A 19,619-nucleotide genomic window follows, 5' to 3' on the forward strand; every position below is an offset into this window, starting at 1 on the left:
TAGAGAAACATGGACTGTGGGAAAATCGGAACAGAAAATAATCGAAGTATTTGAGATGTGGTGCTACAGGAGAAGATTACGTGGGCTGTTAAGGTAAGGAATGAGGTCCTGCGCAGAATCGGACAGGAGAGGAATATGTGGAAAACATTGAGAAGGAGAAGGGATAGGATAATAGGACATTTGTTAAGACGTGAAGGAAAGACTTTCATGGTACTAGAGGGTGCTGTAGAGACCAAGCCTTCTGTTTGTTGTTTTCATTTCTGTAATATGCCTATGTGGTATCTCGCCTGCTCTCATTAATCATCACGTTTACTTGCAATGGTAACGTATTCTTACCACATGACTTCTATTCTATAAGCAGTGAATAGTATGACAACTGCCAAGGCTACAGACAAAGGACAAACATTTCAGTGACCTGACGGACAGTTCATAACATTGTGAAAAAAAGTAAAAATGTAGCGCACGAGAAAGATACGAATACGGCTTTGCCCGCATGGCAGTCCAACACTGTGACCTCCCCACCGCGACACCGTTTCACTTTATGTCGCTTTATACAGCACTTCTGATCCTTCGACGGTTCACTGTTTCTATTTTGCTTCTTTTTCAAAGTTCAGTACACCTTCTTCCTGTTTTCATGCTTGATCTGTGTTCAGTTTCTGACAGACTATCCACTGAGCCCTCTTGCTACTAAATCTGATTGGGGTGCGATGGGAAGTTCCCCTTTAAGCTTATCCCGCGACAATGCCAACTGCATCACGGTACATTCGTTTCTGTATGCAGGCGCCTACGGGAGATTGGCCGTACGCAGCAGCACGGGTCACCTGACGTGGACTGTGGAGTAAACCACAGTCCTCCTGATATGTTGTTTTTTTACAGGCGACACCATGTTTACAAGAGAGGACGGCATGTTCAACAGTAGGAAAAGCCATGTTTGTTATGGCGAAAACTACACTCGCTGGAGCGCGATCCTACCAACGCAGTTTCGCTGTGAGTGTATTGGGTGGTGTTGTGAACAATTGTGTAATTGGACCTTACATACTTACAGGTAAACCGAACGGAATTGTGTACAAAACGTTGCTTCAGCATAACCTCTCTCGGTTCCTAGATGGGCGACTGAGCCTTCGTTAGTTGCTGTAATTTACACATGACGAGACAATTTGTACTCCATGTTAGGTGTTACACTGATGTACAATTTGGACAATAGTAGGTTGGCCACGTGTTCGTGTTCTACGGGCAGAGCGGTCACCGGACCCAACACTAGTGGTCTTCTTTTCTGGATGCATGCGAGGAGCCTATTTTAGGAGACTCTTCTCGATACCTGGACCAAGTTGCAGCTGCGGGAGTATTAATCCATACTTATGCTATTCTTTAACGTGTAAGGTTATCGAAGATGCGTCTCTGCCGATTCTATCGTGGTCAACACTCTGTTGTGGTCAACACACTATCGCGAACAACACTTGTCAGAGAATAGTTGTGCATTTGTTACATACTATACTGTATTCAGAAAGAATATAATGAACACACTATGATGAAAGTGTACGTCTTTTGTGTAAGAGTGTTTTAATCAATCAACGGTTTCTGTTATACATTTTTCTGGATGCCTATTAAGTGTTTTGGAAGTGTATTCACAGGAACAAAGGCATTTCTGGAAAAAACCAGGAGATGTAAGTATATAATTACGAGTATTTTGTACAAGCAACCGGAGAACCAAAACTCGTAGAAAATATCACCGAAAAACATCAGAATTTTGTTACTGCAGGTGATCATGGTTACAAGTTGGTTAGCAGTCACGCTTTTACACATACGTACCACCTACCTCAACACCTGGTTCCTTGCAGCTCTCTATGATTTATAAATCAAGCTAGTGGAGTCTGCATTTCTTCGCTAGTCGATGGCAGACGTGCTACTGATTATAGTCAAATAGAGGCGTCCGTTGCGTGAATTAATTCAAATCTAGTTTTTCAGGTCCTAAATAACATTTTGGAATCAGTGGACGAAGTATTCACTTTCCAGTTTTTTTCTCTGAAAGCGTTGTACCATCTAAGAGAGGGTCTTGTGTTATAAAATAGAAACATAAATAAACCAATAATTATCATAAATAAATATGAATTTTGTAAATTGTTAAACTTCGAGATGTAACTGCAGTCACCTTAAACCAACTTTTTCTTTTTCCAGAATCTGAAGAATCAGATTATGACGACGAACGTGTGGGTTGAACAGGTCAGTGTTTACTCTCTAAATAATATTCTTTTCTATTTTAAAACTTATAACTTTAACGTATTTAACAAATAATTTAAATAAATTTTTAATATTACTCTGTGAATCGATCGTAATATTTCATTCCAATATTTATATAGCAATTATTGGAGATATGTACAATAAACAAATTTATGTCGTCGTAATAAATACAAATAACAGTCGAATGACGAAATTTTTCTCCAAAAATAGTACACGAGGGGTGTTATTTTAGCGAACGGTCACTGTTCTCACACAAACAGAATTCTGAAGGAGAAAGGAAGCGTCAGGTAGTAACTATCAAGTCAAAAATAAAAATTTACGTAATTAATCTTTTGCTTATTTGCAGATGCATGTATGCTGAACTGAAATCTCCGCTCCACATTATCGTATCACTCCGCTAGTGGATCGTTCAGCATTAATTCTCTTTTGGCAGCAGCGAAAATGTTGCATTTGTGTCAGGCCAATCCAGACGACTACAGAAGTTATCTCGACTAGCTTGACGCAACTAGACTGTCTTCGCCGTAGTCCTGCCAATATTACAATGACGTTCTAACGGTCTCATTGAAATTGCACTGTCCCATTGTGAGGATGTGATAAGTAGCTGGAAGTTTTACCAGGCGTTTCTCTGTGTTCTTCATAAATGTTTCGAAAAGCAGACGTTTTACCTGATTTTTAACACGAACTCTGTATTATATCAAATAATATGCTGCCCATGCCAAAAAACGTGGTACAGCAGCTCGTAGTCGTGCGGTAGCGGTCTAGCTTCTCACGCCCGGGTTCCCGGGTTCGATTCCCGGCGGGGTCAGGGATTTTCTCTGCCTCGTGATGACTGGGTGTTGTGCGATGTCCTTAGGTTAGTTAGGTTTAAGTAGTTCTAAGTTCTAGGGGACTGATGACCAAAGATGTTAAGTCCCATAGTGCTCAGAGCCATTTGAACCATTTTTTTTTTGAAACGTGGTACATCATTTAATTTGTTCTCAATGTAGGAGTTATTAAAACCCTTGCAACCGCCCAGCGTAAGTTAATCTACACCTCGATTACTGTGTGACCATGTAGTTCAGACAGTGTTGACTGCTGCAACAACCGGTATGCTACAGGTCATTTAATAGGTGTGGCTGTTATTGCGCACTATAACACTGTCGTCAAGGAAATGTTCCTTATGCTTTCAAATGTGTCAGTACGCAGTGAAGTACATCGACAAACACCAGTTCAATGCCACATATCGAAGCCGTTCGTCGCTTCCTATTTTTTTCTTTTATACGCATAGGTTTCTGACAAAAGACATGGCCAAGGTAATAACAAGAGGCATGTAGTATGATGTGGGGCTACTTTTGGTATGTAAAACAGCCGAGTCGTTCTGGGAATCGACGCACATCTGTATTACCATAGTTGGAGTCACGAACAACGACGGTCGATTTTAGGCTTGTTCTGCGTAGCTACGTCACTCACTCTTCAATAGCAAATGGTCGTTCAGTAGTGTTCTGAACGCTATTCTGTGAATTTCTTAGTCAATGCGAGCATTGAAACGTTACTGTAGCACTTTTCATTCCATTTGTTGCGAGCTGTCATCTCTGATAAATTCTACGTAAGCAAGCGAGAGACATAATTGGCCAGATACAAGGTTTCTTCAGGGGCAAAAGCACGTGTATGTGCGTACAGGAACTATCGCTCGGAACCGGAATCAATTCAATACCCGATTTGATATTCTGCATTTAATATACTCGTACTTATTATTCTAAATGCTGTCACAATATAGTCATTAAGAGGTATAACTTTATCTCGAATGTTTAACACAATAAGTCAAGTGTTCAGCAAGAAACTGATTACACTGACGCAGGACGACTAACAGCGCGCAAATTGTCCAGATCACATCCATCCAGAATTTGAGAATAAGAGAACTTAGCCGCTACAAGAATCTTTGCACATAATTTTAAAACTTTTCGAAAATTTTCTCTCTGAGACATCCGAGAGTAAGTCTATAATGGAATAAAGAATTTAGTGCTCACTGCATTTTCACTGTTCATGCAGTAAAATTTCAGCATCACCCATAACGTTCTACTTCATATACAGTACTCCTTAACTACTAATTCAAACACATTTTGCAGAGAGTATCCACATATACCTGTCAGTATACTTCCAAAATTATATCATTGTACGACACATAGTTCAGGACGTTATAGACTTTGAGATGCGTCAAACACTATATTTTCTTTCGAAATTACGCAGACTGTTCTCATCCAGTGGATACTCACAAACTAACAAAACCACATTAATTAGGGTATTGTGTATTCAAGTATAAAATTTTTACATTCTTAACGTCAAATACTAAACGCACAATCTCATTTGTCAAGAAATGGCTTTTGAAACAGTTTTATGCATGAAATTGGATTATTTAAAGAATTGGGGAGGACCGGGTAAGGGGTGATTTACTGAAATAACAAGATCTCGTACGCATTATAGTTTAGGACGATCTTTGACATGACGACAGCGCGAATCCTTCTGGAAACGGATACACGTACCTATACACAGGCGACCAATTGATTTTCTACAATTTCTAGCAAAAGGAGCTGTTTCATGTTCTTGAGAGATATTGGGAGAGGTCTTTTATTTTTTTTTTCGAATACACAGGTAACGTTTCAGTAGAATTATCTGTAAAGTTACGAAATGCAGGAAGGTTTTTTATTCAAACTGGAATGAGTTAACGTCAGGTATGGTATCTGCAGCGACTTGTGCTGGAAATTATAAGTTAGCGGGAACTTCTTCCAAGCGGAATCAAGACGACAACATCGTGTACTACTACGGCAGTTACCCCTTACCGAGTACCCTTCCGTGTCACTACAGGTTATAATGAACACAACGATATGATCTCCCAAACCTCTGTAGCACAGCGACTATGTTTTACGAGAAATTCATCTGGGCTTGGTAGTTTCTAAGCGGCCCATCTGAAATATACGGCTGTCTACGTTGGAAGAGAGTGTATGTGTTTTCCCCGCCTATAGCAGGTCCAACAAAGGATGTTACTTTCTCCGTAGTAACTGCAGCTACATGTACATCTACATAATTCGCCGCTAGCTGCCTAATGGTAGGTGGCGAATGTCGGGTCCTGCCAACTCGTCTCTTATAGGGTGCCGATAGGGTGCTGCTTTCTCGGATAGCTATGCAACAACTCAACCAAATCACATTAACAATTTTTATTGCAATAAAGAGGATTGACAATACTTAACTTTGGATTTACCACGAGTTGTCGCAAGCGAAGGGCGACATGGAAACAGTGTCCTTCACTATATACAATGTGCTTGCAAGTTATTCACACTCGTTCACAAGTCACTGCTATCGTTAATATCACTACTCTTCCAGGCCTCTCTGCTAATGCCACTGCTAGTGTCCGTCTTCTAACTGTCCGCCGAGACTGGCAGGAGCGGCCCTTATATTCTCTTCGTATAGAGGCCGCCCCTGTCGTGGTGCGGTCCTAGTCAGCGGGCTATAGACTGACATCGTCTCACAGCCTTCTCTGCTCTTCCGTTCTTCACCTTTTGTCGGCGCTTTTCGTTACGCAGGAACATTCCTCCCCCTCACCCCACTCCCACCCCACCAAAGCAACGGAATGTCGTCGTGTACGGAGTGCGACAACAGCGAGGTAGGCAGAAGTGTGGGCGCATCGCTGGACCGAAAGCTGTGGCTGCAGGCGACGTCAAGCTTCCGGTCGTACCCCGCCATACGACCTTCGCCCTGGCGGAAACGTCCGCCGAAAAAAAAAGAAAAAAAAAACGACCAGAAGGGTACGCGTCCACCTCCTAATGTCATGAACCGGATGGAGAAGGCGGCGACTGCTGCGGTGTGGGTGGGTCCAGCTCCATCGGTAGGACGAGAGGAGGTGGTGGAGGCGAAGGCTCCGCCTCCATGTGGTCGTCCTGCGGTGTCGTGGTGACACCCTCTGGCGGCTGCTGTGGCCGCGCTGTCCTCGGGATCCGTGAATCTGGGAGGAAGAGACACTGAAAGATCATCGTGTATATGACAGGGGCGAAGCTCGTTTTCGTGTCGGCGCTGCAAGCCATCTGGACCTGAAATAAGACACACGCAAGCGCCAAGCCGGCGGACGATCTCGCATCGCGCCCACCGTAAACTGCCGCCAAAAACCCTGTGAAAGACATTATCACGCGGCGCGAAGCGATACTTGGGGCCTTCCTTCGGCGCCGGGTGCTGAAGAGGGTGGAGTAGGCGGAGCAATGTCCGATGGCTGCGCTTTTCGTTCCGCTGGAAGAGAGGAGGGTACTTCTGGTGCCAGTAACTGGTGCTCCAATCCCTGCTTCGCTGCCGAATGCAGCATGAGGAGATCGACTCTTGCTAAGCCTCTCTATTAGCCCTAATTACTCGATTTTTCTCGTCGTGCTCATTTCGCGACATGTCTTTGGGAGGAAGTAATACGTTGTTCGACCCTCCCCGGAAAGTGCTCTCTAGAAATTTCATTAGTAAACCTTTCCGTGAAGCGCGACGCCTCTCTTGTAGCGTCAATCACTTGAATTTGTTGAGTATGTAGTGTCGGCAGACTTGCCAACACGACGTACACTAATAGAAAGAGGCGGCCAAGATGCACGCGCTAACTCACGCAGGGTGGCGTGAGGTCTGAAACAGGATACGTAATGAATGCTATAAAGAAAAGTACGTAGCTGCTGTAATACTTAACTTTAATCCATCATTTATATACAGCGTTCTTGATGATACAAGTGAGACTCTGTAGATTCATGCAATGTAATGCTAATGGCGCCTTGCTAGGTCGTAGCCATGGACTTAGCTGAAGGCTATTCTAACTAGCTGCTCTGCAAATGAGCGAGTCTTCGTCCGTGTAGTCGCTAGCAAAGTCGTCCGTACAACTGGGGCGAGTGCTAGTCCGTATCTCGAGACCTGCCTTGTGGTGGCGCTCGGTCTGCGATCACTGACAGTGGCGACACGCGGGTCCGACATGTACTAATGGACCGCGGCCGATTTAAAACTACCACCTAGCAAGTGTGGTGTCTGGCGGTGACACCACAGAGTATCTCTGTAATGCTCTCGCGCCGTCGAAACGACTTTGTGACGAAACGTGCCGCTTCTCTATCCCTTCTATAAGTCCTGACTGGTAAGGATCTGAGATTTGTGAAGAATACTCAAGAGTCGGTCGAACAAACGCATTGTAAGCCACTTCCTCCGTGGGTAAGTTATGTTTCCTTAAGATTCTTTCTACAAATCTTTGAATGGCATCCACTTTTCCTAGTATCTATTTATGTGGTCATTCCGTTTAAGGTCGTTCTGGAAAGTTACTTCTAAATATTTTACGGTAGATACTGTTTCATTATGTCTTCAATAATGTAGCAGTACAGTAGTGGATACCTTTTTCTATGTGTGCACGATATGTCACGTTTATTTATGTTTGGTGTCAAACTGCAAATTCCCATCTGTCCACAATCTACATATGTAATGTACCTAATAGATGTTTGACCTCCGCTTAAGACTGTATTACTACTGAGGGCACATATTGGTTGATAGCACCGATGATGGCTGTTAATCAGTTGAAATCAATTTGCAAAAGTGAATAAATAAAACATGATTTTTGCGACTGGTTGCTGCATATTTGGTAATTTTATGGTTTACGGTCGCTGCACGACGTGGGAACCACATGGAGCCCACCATTCATAAGATATTTGCCCATCCACTCATTACTCGCGCCCACTAAGGTGACGATTCCCGTAAGATTTCGGGCAACCTGTGAGCATTCGCACAGACGAAGGTCAATGGGCGGGTAGCCTGTAACTATATACGAAGACAGTAACTGTTCTTGAAAGAAGAGATACCACTGATGACCGAGCAGCTTCTCTAGAATAAATGGTAATTAATTGAAACCATCAGCTGCCATCAGGTGGGTCTCACGGGGAGCGTGCAGGGGATAAGTCTCTGCAGTCGCACCATTCGTTTGTGTCCTAGGTCGCTCAGATGGATAGAGCGTCTGCCATGTAAGCAGGAGATCGAGTCCAAGTCGGGGCACACATTTTCAACTGTCCCCATCGAGGTATATCAACAACATCTGTTGGCAGCTGATGGTTTCAATTAATTATCACGTATTCTAGAGAAGCTGCTCGGTTATCAATGGTATTTGTTCTTTCGAGAACAGTTACTACCTTCATATACAGTAACGGACTTATTACCCTGTATTGGGGTACGCCGGAAATTACCTTTACAGTGGCAAATCTGGTCCGATACTCCGTAAGCTTGTTCTCTCTTTTCTTTTTTTCTTTTTTTTTTTTTCGACAAACGGCAGTGTCAAATTCCTTCCTGAAGTCAAAGAACACTGCATCAATCTGAGCGCCGGGATCTCCAGCTATGCTGCACTGTATCATACAGTATGAGGTTCAGTACGAAGGAAATGAGTGGATGCTGCACTATAAATTAATGTGCCGCAGTTCTAAGAAGTTATCACTGCATTTCCCAGCGGTTCCTTCTGAGAGCTGCACTGTTAGCTTGGTGCTTTTACACGTGAATCTGAATCTTTCACAATCAACCACGCCAAGTCCACTTATCCCCTGTTTTTGAACGTAATTATGCAGCTACTGGTTCTGTTGACTCTGCGCATCAAATGCACGGAGATGTGTACTCATATCACGCAAGATTTGGCTTAAATTGTAACGCAAAAATCGACTTTTCTGGCTTCACATTCCATTCCATGGCTCTCACGAGCGAGCCTGCTACTGACATTCTCTAATGCCCATGAATCCCAACCCCTCCGTCTTACGCGCCAACCATCATCGTTTTTGCGCTAAAACCAAAGCATCGCTAACGCGACTATTGATATAACGCTGGGATGTGTGTTCTCCTACCGTTCTTCTGAAACGCCACTCACAGTTCAACGCAAAAATTCGTTATCGTAATCACTTATTACATGATGCTAGTGCAACGAGGTCGAAATCTATGAATAACTGGGGCACATTCAATTTATTTTTTTACTTACGTTTTATTGCATAGGTCTCCTTAACGTTGACTCTGCGTCTTTGTGTATTTCAAGTGCAGATATCGTATTTCAACAGATGCTTGTGAAATTTCAAATAAAAATAATGGGCATACTTTTTGTTACGGAAGGACAACGGTTCAATACCGCATCCGACGATCCTGATTTAGGTTTTCCGTGATTTCCCTAAATCGCTTCAGAGAAATGCAGGGATAGATCCTTTGAAAGGGCATGGCCGACTTCCTTCTCCATCCTTCCCTAATCTGATGAGACCGATGACCTCGCAGTTTGGTCTCTTCCCCAGAAATCAACCCAACCCAACTTTTTGTTACTGTCTTCCATTTACGCTCAAGCATACCAACGTTAGTTCAAAGATACACCGCAAGATTCAATTAAATTGTTATGTTTTAGCCTCTTTTGCTGGCGATTAAAATAGTGTAATATTCATGATAGAAACGCATGAGATACTAATGCTTTTAGTGATCTAATTCAATATTTACTTAATTATATTTTATGTGGAAATATAGTTTTGGCATTTACGAATACAGGAAATTTGAACTCTGAATTTTTTCTAAAATTCTCTAGAGAGATTTACGCTTTAAATATGGTTCCTCAAGTTGAGTCTGACGGAAGGCGTGTTAGGGTAGCCGGTGAGGCTGTGGTGATAACTTTCTCGCGATGGCATAGTGGTCAGCGCATCTGCCTAGTAAGCAGGAGGTCCAGGTTTGAATCCTGGTCAGGCATAACTTTTCAACTTTTTCCATTGGTATAAATCATTGGCCACTGGCAGCTAATGTGTTTAACTCTTTTTTTTCTTCATTCATAGTGGTTGCAGGATCAAAATGGTGTCTGTTCTTTCGGATATGTTCGAAGGAACAAACTCCACATGTATTTGTTATCTTTGTTAAAAGTAAGAATATAAATCGATTCTTATGTTATTATGTAACTATAGCTATCGCAGACAGTTTATCGAAGATAGTCACTTCAGTTGTATTATCCGCTGAAATATAGCGTGAAAACTTCAGCCGAAGAGAGTGATATCCAGAAACATGTGATTCTCTGCACGATAGCTCACGATATAAATTAGTGAATCGATCGGTACACAACCAAAAACGTTACACTCCACATGTAAGAATGGCTGGAGCAGATGTCTGGCTAGAAGATCCGACACCGCGGCACACCATCACGTCACCACATGTGTCCATACGTCATGTCGCCTCCAGTGACTTCTACCTAAACAACACCATGAACTGCGACTGTCTGAGCGCACCGCCATGTATCAGCTTACATTAACTTCTCCCTAGCGTGTAGAAACTGTCCACGATATGACTTTTTCGATTCTGTGCCGACATGAACCTATCACATTGGATGTCCTGCATTTTAGCATAAGAACGAAATTAACTGTTTCACAACTAGTAAAGGGTGTTTATAAATGATTATCGGGGTTTTAACGACTTATAATATTTATTACATTAAACTTGCAGTTATAAATGATATGTCAAACGAAAGAGCAACTCAAACAGTTTTATCAAGAACCTGATAAATGTTCAATGTGAACAGCATTTGTCACACGGCACACATCAAGTCTATAGCCGAATTTTTCCCAAATGTTGATAAGTGTGTCTTCAGTGATTATAGCAACAGCTGCTTCAATCTGGTTTCTTAATTCAGGGAGGTCTGTTAGTAGCGGAGGCACGTACACACGATCCTTGACGAAGCCCAGAAAAGAAAAAATCGCATGGCGTTAGGTCGGTTGAACGTGGAGGCCATGCAAAGCGAGACCTGTCATTGGGCCCCTTGCAGCCTATCCAGCGCTTGCTGTGTGCCGTGTGCCGTGCACCGTGTGACAAATGGTGCTCACGTTGAACATTTATAAGATTCTTGGTAAAACTGTTTGAGTTGCTCTTTCATTTGACATATCATTTATAACTGTAAGTCTAATACAATAAATATTATAAAGTGTTAAAACCCCGATATTCATTTATAAACACCATGTATAACAAGTATCTTTCGGAGTTGTTGGATAGGTAACTGCTACCAGAATGGCAAGTTATAAAGATTTAATCGAGTCTGAGAGTGGTGTTATAGTCGGCGTACGAGCGATGGTACACAGCATCCCTGCAGGATTCATGGTGTCAGTTCCTTCCAGCACTACTTCAGACATTACTCGAGTCCATGCCACGTCGTGTTGTGGCACTTCCGCGCGCTCGCGGGTTCCCTACAGACAGGTATACCAGTTGCTTTGGCTCTTCAGTGTAAATATCTGAACTTATATCCCTGGCACCCTTTATATGTGGCAGTATGCATCCAGAGCGATTTAAGGTGCAAAGATCAAACAAAACGAATCGCAAACAAGGAAATTATTAATGAAGAGGTTTGTCTGTTTAAAGAGGCTAAAAATCATTCGTTATCAGTCACAAATAAATGAGGCAGACTGGAAGAATCTTTAGGAAGAAGGTAGCTTATAAAACACTCCTTTGACCAATGCTTGGATATTGCTCGTCAGCGTGGGATACGTAGCAGATAGGAATAATAGAGGAAACAAAGGAGATCCAAATAAGAACAGAGCGTTTCGTTACAACTTAAGTTAGTAAGTGTAACAAATTCATGGAAATGGCCAGACAATTAAAATGGCAGGCACGAGAGACATGTGCGTCACAGTGAGGTTTTCTGTGCAGACTCCGCGAGCGTACATTCCTAGAAGAATCACCCAATTCATTGCTGACTCCTACAGAGATGAAGACCATGAAGATACAATTAGAGAGATTCGAGCTCACATGGACGCTTACCACCAATCGTTAATCCCACAAACCATTTGCGATTGTACCGGGAAATGAGGAAATTACCATTGTACACAAAGTGTACAATGGTACGATTTGTCTTGTTCAGTCCAAGAACAGCTCCAACTCAAGTATACTCCCAAAAATTATTCAAATATAAACTGCATCAAGTTGCCAGTATGGAATGACGTTAATCTCTAGGTTCATTATCTCAGATTTTATATGAGCTACTGTGACACTGGGTAAGAATAGCAGCTTCGATTGTCACTTCTTCCCTGATAGTCCACCGTGGGGGAATGGGATGCCCTGATTTGTATTAATAAGGATTTAGCTAGTTATGGCTATTGTATTGTAGTTTCCGTTCTCCAAAGGAACTATTCGTCTTGGCTTATGGGGGTGTTGTGTCCCCTGCACACTGCTTTCATTAACTTACCGACTTTCAGTAGGTGCGTAAACAATAGGCCAGACCCTCTTATTCACGAAAGACAGTGAAAAACCAATGGTTGTCTCATAATAAGGACAATGCAAGACCACACATCGCCAACGTCGCTATGACAGTATTATGAGGTGTTTTGGTCCATATCACAAGTTATGTTTTCGAGGAAAATTATTAACCCAATAATTCGTGCAGCACTTCTCGTACATTACACTCCTGTTTTCACTTGATGCAGAGGCACATAATAGAACACATCAGGATCTTCCGGACTTTCAGAGCTTAGTTAGTTCTGTGAATTCACGTACATTGGCAGAATCAGTCAGTCTTCATGAAGAAACACATCCATTCAGGTTCAAACTGACCATCAAGCACTGACTGCAACAGCCAGTTGCAGTACTGCCGTGGAGCAGAAGTACCCGAACAAGTCAATCTAGACACTACCGTTAATACAGTCGAGTTCCTTACAGATGAATACGTAGAGTACCTAAGATGTGATTTGCGCAGACTTAGATTTTAAGCTGTATTTTATGCGTTCCAATTAATTTGTAAGCAAGTCCATGTACCCATAAGGGAATAAATTAAGCACAAGAGCATGGCTAAAGTGAACCGAAGTCCAGCCTGAAGTGTCATGTAACTGGCTAATTTTGAATTGGGCTGACGCTAACAGCACGAAGTAAACTGAATAATAGTCAACATGTTGTGGAGTGACGCGGAAAATTCACTTACCACGATACAGGATGTTATAAAACGATAGCGAATTTGTACGCTGACGGATGCAGGCGGAAAGTGTCACACTGTTGTTTGTAATTCAGTGGTAGCGAGTGACTGCCAAGATCGCCAAAGAAGAAGATGGAGGTAGCTGATGCGTAGGCAGACCTTGTCTCTTATGAATGCGACGTTTTGTTCTACATCTACATCCATACTCCGCAAGCCACTTGACGGTGTGTGGCGGAGGGTACCTTGAGTACCTCTATCGGTTCTCCCTTCTATTCCAGTCTCGTATTGTTCGTGGAAAGAAGGATTCTCGGTATGCTTCTGTGTGGGCTCTAATCTCTCTGATTTTATCCTCATGGTCTCTTCGCGAGATATACGTAGGAGGGAGCAATATACTGTTTGACTCTTCGGTGAAGGTATGTTCTCAAAACTTCAACAAAAGCCCGTACCGAGCTAGTGAGCGTCTCTCCTGCAGAGTCTTCCACTGGAGATTATCTATCATCTCCGTAACGCTTTCGCGATTACTAAATAATCCTGTAACGAAGCGCGCTGCTCTCCGTTGGATTTTCTCTATCTCTTCCATCAACCCTATCTGTTACGGATCCCACACTGCTGACAAGGGAACCTCCCCATCGCACCCCCCTCAGATTTAGTTATAAGTTGGCACAGTGGATACGCCTTGAAAAACTGAACACAGATCAATCGAGAAAACAGGAAGAAGTTGTGTGGAACTATAAAAAAAATAAGCAAACTATACAAACTGAGTAGTCCATGGGCAAAATAGGCAACATCAAGGATAGAGTAAGCACCGCAGCGTCGTGGTCCCGTGGTTAGCGTGAGCAGCTGCGGAACGTAATGTTCTTGGTTCGAATCTTCCCTCATGTGAAAAGTTTAATTTTGTATATAATAAGCTTCGCTCTCCAAAATTCCAGGACACGATCAGATTTGCCTGGACATATGCAGGATTTGACGGTCTACACACGGAAAAATTTGGAAACGTTAAAAACATATGTTTTGACAGAGCACAGGGAAAACTGTGCGACTGTGAAACTGTTGCATTCATTTGTTGCAGTTTATGTGACAAACTCTTATGTTTTCATCACTTTTTTGGGAGTGATTATCACATCCACGCCGGCCGCGGTGGTCTTGCGGTTCTAGGCGCTCAGTCCGGAACCGCGGGACTGCTACGGTCGCAAGTTCGAATCCTGCCTCGGGCATGGATGTGTGTGATGTCCTTAGGTTAGTTAGGTTTAAGTAGTTCTAAGTTCTAGGGGACTGATGACCACAGATGTTAAATCCCATAGTGCTCAGAGCCATTTGAACCATTTTTTTTTATCACATCCACAAGAACCTAAATCGGGCAAGGTAGAAGAATCTTTTTACCCATTCCTGTCATGTGACGCACATGTCGTCACCAGTGTCGTATAGAATATACCAGGCGTGTATTCCTGTGGAGGAATCGGTTGACCTATGACCTTGCAATCGAATGTTTTCGGTTCCCATTGGAGAGGCACGTCCTTTCGTCTACTAATCGCACGGTTTTGCGGTGCGGTCGCAAAACACAGACACTAAACTTATTACAGTGAACAGAGACGCCAATGAACGAACGGACAGATCATAAGTTTGCGAAAATAAAGAAAGTAAAATTTTCACTGGAGGGAAGACTTGAACCAAATACTTCTCGTACCGCAGCTCCTCACGCTAACCACGGGACCATGGCGTTCTTGAGCCCAGCCTGTCCTAGATGTTGCCTATCTTGCGCATGGACTACTCACTTTGTACATTTTGCTCATTTTTTTCATAGTTCTACACAACTTCTTCCTGTTTTCTCGATTGATCTGTGTTCAGTTTTTTAAGGTCTATCCACTGTGCTAACTTATAACTAAATCTGAAGGGGGTGCGATGGGGAGGTTCCCTTGTGAGCAGTATTCAAGCAGTGGGCGAACAAGCGTACTGTAACCTACTTCCTTTGTTTTCGGATTGCATTTCCTTAGGATTCTTCCAATGAATGTCAGTCTGGCATCTGCTTTACCAACTATTAACTTTATATGATCATTTCATTTTAAATCATTCCTAATGCGTACTCCCAGATAATTTATGGAACTAACTGCTTCCAGTTGCTGACCTGCTATTTTGTAGCTAAATGATAAGGAATCTATCTTTCTATGTATTCGCAGCACATTACACTTGTCTACATTGAGATTCAATTGCCATTCCCTGCACCATGCGTCAATTCACTGCAGATCCTCCTGCAGTTCAGTACAATTTTCCATTGTTACAACCTCTCGATATACCACAGCATCATCCGCAAAAAGCCTCAGTGAACTTCCGATGTCATCCACAAGGTCATTTATGTATATTGTGAATAGCAACGGTCCTGCGACACTCCCCTGCGGCACACCTGAAATCACTCTTACTTCGGAAGACTTCTCTCCATTGAGAATGACACGCTACGTTCTGTTATCTAGTAACTCTTCAATCCAATCACACAATTGGTCTGATAGTCCATATGCTCTTACTTTGTTCATTAAACGACTGTGGGGAACTGTATCGAACGCCTTGCGGAAGTCAAGAAACACGGCATCTACCTGGGAACCCGTGTCTATGGCCCTCTGAGTCTCGTGGACGAATAGCGCGAGCTGGGTTTCACACGACCGTCTTTTTCGAAGCCCATGCTGATTCCTACAGAGTAGACTTCTAGTCCCCAGAAAAGTCATTATACTCGAACATAATACGTGTTCCAAAATTCTACAACTGATCGACGTTAGAGATATAGGTCTATAGTTCTGCACATCTGTTGTTGTCTCGGTCGGTGCCGGTTTCAGGCACAGGTTTCCATCCGCTGGAGAAAAATAAACTGCTGATGGATACCCTTGTCTGAAACTGTCATCCACCGAGGGAACAAAGCACTACAGTTGCAGATAACAAGGCATATCTACGCAGAAGCTGGCGCCATTTTTTGCTTGTTTCTACGTCTGTTTCGGGCTGGATTTGTTAGGTTGTCCTGTTTACTTGTGCTCGTCCTCGCTTCTGGTAGGGTGATATTTTCATGGCGGTCTTGGGTTTGCAATCTTTTGTTACAAGACTGTGTCGCTATTCTTGATTCTTCATTTTGTTCATTGCGTTGTTCTTCGGTTTCTTTGTTTCTCACGGTACTTATTGTCGTTCGTTGGGAACTTAAACGTGATTCGCACTCTTCGTTCGTCTGTTTCGTTTTTTCGCTGTTCTTTATGTTTTCGCCGTTTCACTTCAGAACTGACAAAATCTCCTCCACTTTTATGTTTGGGCATTGTCTAAAATATAAATCAAATCAACTTTTTATTAACAATTACACTAAGTACTCATTACGCACTTTCAACGCTTTATTGTCGATTTTATGGACTCGCTGTACCACTTTGACTACTCACACTTCACTGTTTCTTTTTATTCACTCACTGCACTACTTTTTCGCTTCCTCCCTTCATCACTGATAAGAAACTGATTCTCTAACCCACGATGGGTCTTGCTTTATGCGCCCCTACCATTTGGTAGCCCCACCAGTGACGAATTCCACAAAGTATCAAAAAGGCTTCGAATGCTTCACAATGTTCCAGAACATTCCATAACATTTGAGAGTGTTCTGGAGAGTTCCACAATAATCAGGAATGTTCCAGATGTTCACGAATATTCTGGATTTTTCCCGAATGTTCGAGACCATTCCCGAACGTTCCAGAACATCACGGATAATTGTGGAACACACTAGAATATTCTGGAATGTTGTGGAATGCTCTCGAATACTGTAGAATGTTCGGGATTGTTCTAGAATTCTCTCGAATGTTCTGGAAATTTCTAGAGGGCGAAGCTTTCCGTCTCTTATATCTTCAATAGTACGCCCTTCAGGTAGAAATGGCAATCTTCTTCTTCAATGGGGGATAGAGGGCTACCACAACATGTAACTCCATTGATCATACCGGGACTCGTTTCTGAGTTTTAGCTGCATGCACGTTGTACACTTTCTTTTAAAATTTATTTGTATTGACTAACTTATCACTTGATGCATACAAAACGCAATTCCCTCGTACATTTAACAATATCTTTCACTTAGATTTATGCCTAATACATTGATCACATAGCTAGCCTACTATGATCGCGAAATGGTGCTCAGCTGTACTGCGCTTGTCTGTAAGTAGATTCGCTGTGACGACGCAGCAGAACATTTCTGGGCGTGGCTACGCCGGTGTCGCTCATTCGTCGATGCTGTTTGTAGCGACTATCATTGCCTGTGGTTGTGTGCTTGCTTCGGCAGCTCGCTATTCAGAGGACTCTACAATCGGAGTCTAGACATTTGCTGCTACATAAATCGGGGAAACTAGCAATGACTCGTCGAATCCATACCCATGCCAGATCCCTGCTGTATTGCGTTCCAAAACTGGACCGACATATTGTCAGCAGGTGGTCAGTGACCATAGTCTTAATGACTCTTCGCTGTATTTCCCTACAATGTCTCCTTTATAGTCGTCAGACGGAAAAACCATCCGCTTACCTGATTCCTTAGGCTCCATTTTGCTTTATCGAAAATGCAGCCGTCAGCGTACTCGGAGGAGGTGGTGCAGTATTCAAACACTGCAGTCATATTCGGGAGAAGAATGGTTTAAATGCCCGTCCATCCAGATTAAATTTTCCTCTGATTTCCCTAAATAACTTTAAGCAATGTCTGATAACTCTTTAGTTATGACCAAATCACGGTTTATACCAAAGAACATTCACTCAGCTGAGAGTGTTTGGCGAAGAGTGCAGATCAACACGGAAGCCGTCCAAGATGATGCGCTATACAAAAATTTCAGAGAAGATATTGAGGTGAAACTGAATTCTGAGCAGCTCATCACTGCACAGAACGCCGAAAATATGTGGCATCCAGCTAAAGATAAAATTATGCAAACTGCTATTAGAACATTTCGGAATTAGGATAGGACTCAAAGCGACTGGTTTGCTTAATGTGAAAGTGAGTTGCGTTCATATATAGACTAGAAACTTAGTTCTCATATACAGGTGATGAATAATCCTGAAGACAAACGAGCTATAGCCGATTACAAGGCCCGCAAAACAGATCTGTAACGAGTTTCTCGCCATTGTGCAAATAGAGATTGGACCAGTCTTTGAAAATCTAGTCAGATCTGCCGAGACAAAGAAGACTGCGGTGGCATGTACCAGGGTATCAAAACGGACACTGGACCAACAAATAGGAAGTACACTACAATAAAAGATGTTAATGGTGATCCAATCAACGACAAAAACCAGCAGGTAGATAGATGGGTGCAGCGATATGCTGACCTATGCTCAGAAGAAGTCAACATTTCTTCAGAAGCTTTGGGTACTTTACCAACTTACCCTGTTATGTCTGAACTAGATGAGCGTCCTAATATCATCGAATTAAAATTCGAACTTAAATTCCTAAAGCTAGGCAAGAGTACAGGCCGTGATAACTTACCGGCTGAAATCATCAAACTTGACAATGTTTCGCCGATATTGTTTCAAACCCTAGGGCAGCGCTGGGAAGAAGGCACAATATTTCAAGACATGCGAGATGCAAATACAGTAACAATTTATCAGGGAAAAGGCGACAGAGGGGATTGTAGCAACTATAGACGAATACCTCTCTTGAGCATTTCTGGAGAAGTGCATGCGAGGATAATCCTGAAAATACTTGAAATTTTGGCTGTTTCGATCTACCCTGAGTCACCGTGCGGATTTCCACAAGAAAAGTGCCGCGAACATACAGTGCCACTATATGTTGCTTTTGTCGATCTCAACAAAGCCTTTGACACCGTCAGTGGAGGAGGACTCTACAGCATATTGGAAAAAATTGTATGTACACTAACTTTTCATGAAAATGCACATGGCTCTCTAATCTTCAATGATAGTACGTCTAAGCCATTCAATATGAACTGTTGCGTAAGGCAAGGCTGTGTGTTGGCACTTATAATCTTCGGAATTTTCTTTTCGATTCTGCTCCAAGTGGCTTTTGGGAATTGCATCGTTGGCGTACACCTACATACTAGGAAAGATGGAAGGCTTTTCAACGTCAGTCTTCTGTTCAGTAAGAAAAAGCGCTACGTGATAATCACTCTTGACCTCCCATACGATGATGCGGCAATTGTTGCGAACTCTTCAGAAGAGCTGCGAGACTTATTATCAAGATTTAATCATTTATGCCACCTATTATCGATGAGTGCAAACAACAGCAAGGCCGTAATTATGGTTCCCCTAAAACAATGACTGTTCATCAAAGCTGCTGTTATTACGAAGGTTCCAAGAAGCGCTTTTATCCCTGCTATGCAGGTTTGGTTTTGTGCGTTGTTGCATTGTATTTTGATTTCCTCTTATCTGTTTCTTCATTGGTATATTCCACTATAGCGCTTAATGTCTCAGCGTGAAAAACAAAGAAAATGTCTGCTTGAGGAGTCTTCGCTCCCTTAGCCTGTCCAATGGGCGCCTA

The 19,619-nt window shown here is 42.7% G+C and overlaps 1 protein-coding gene across 1 annotated transcript in view; it reads left to right on the forward strand.

Moving 5' to 3' along the window:
- LOC126412484 (acetylcholine receptor subunit alpha-like 1) overlaps positions 1-19,619 on the forward strand; it is a 429,340-nt gene that overhangs the window by 193,869 nt on the left and 215,852 nt on the right. Inside the window, exon 2 of the mRNA XM_050082104.1 lies at positions 2,176-2,220. Coding sequence (XP_049938061.1) covers positions 2,176-2,220 — 45 coding nt within the window. The remainder of the gene's footprint in view (positions 1-2,175; positions 2,221-19,619) is intronic.

The sequence above is a fragment of the Schistocerca serialis genome, chromosome 7, assembly GCF_023864345.2.
Source record: "Schistocerca serialis cubense isolate TAMUIC-IGC-003099 chromosome 7, iqSchSeri2.2, whole genome shotgun sequence".
Classification (NCBI taxonomy): domain Eukaryota; kingdom Metazoa; phylum Arthropoda; class Insecta; order Orthoptera; family Acrididae; genus Schistocerca; species Schistocerca serialis.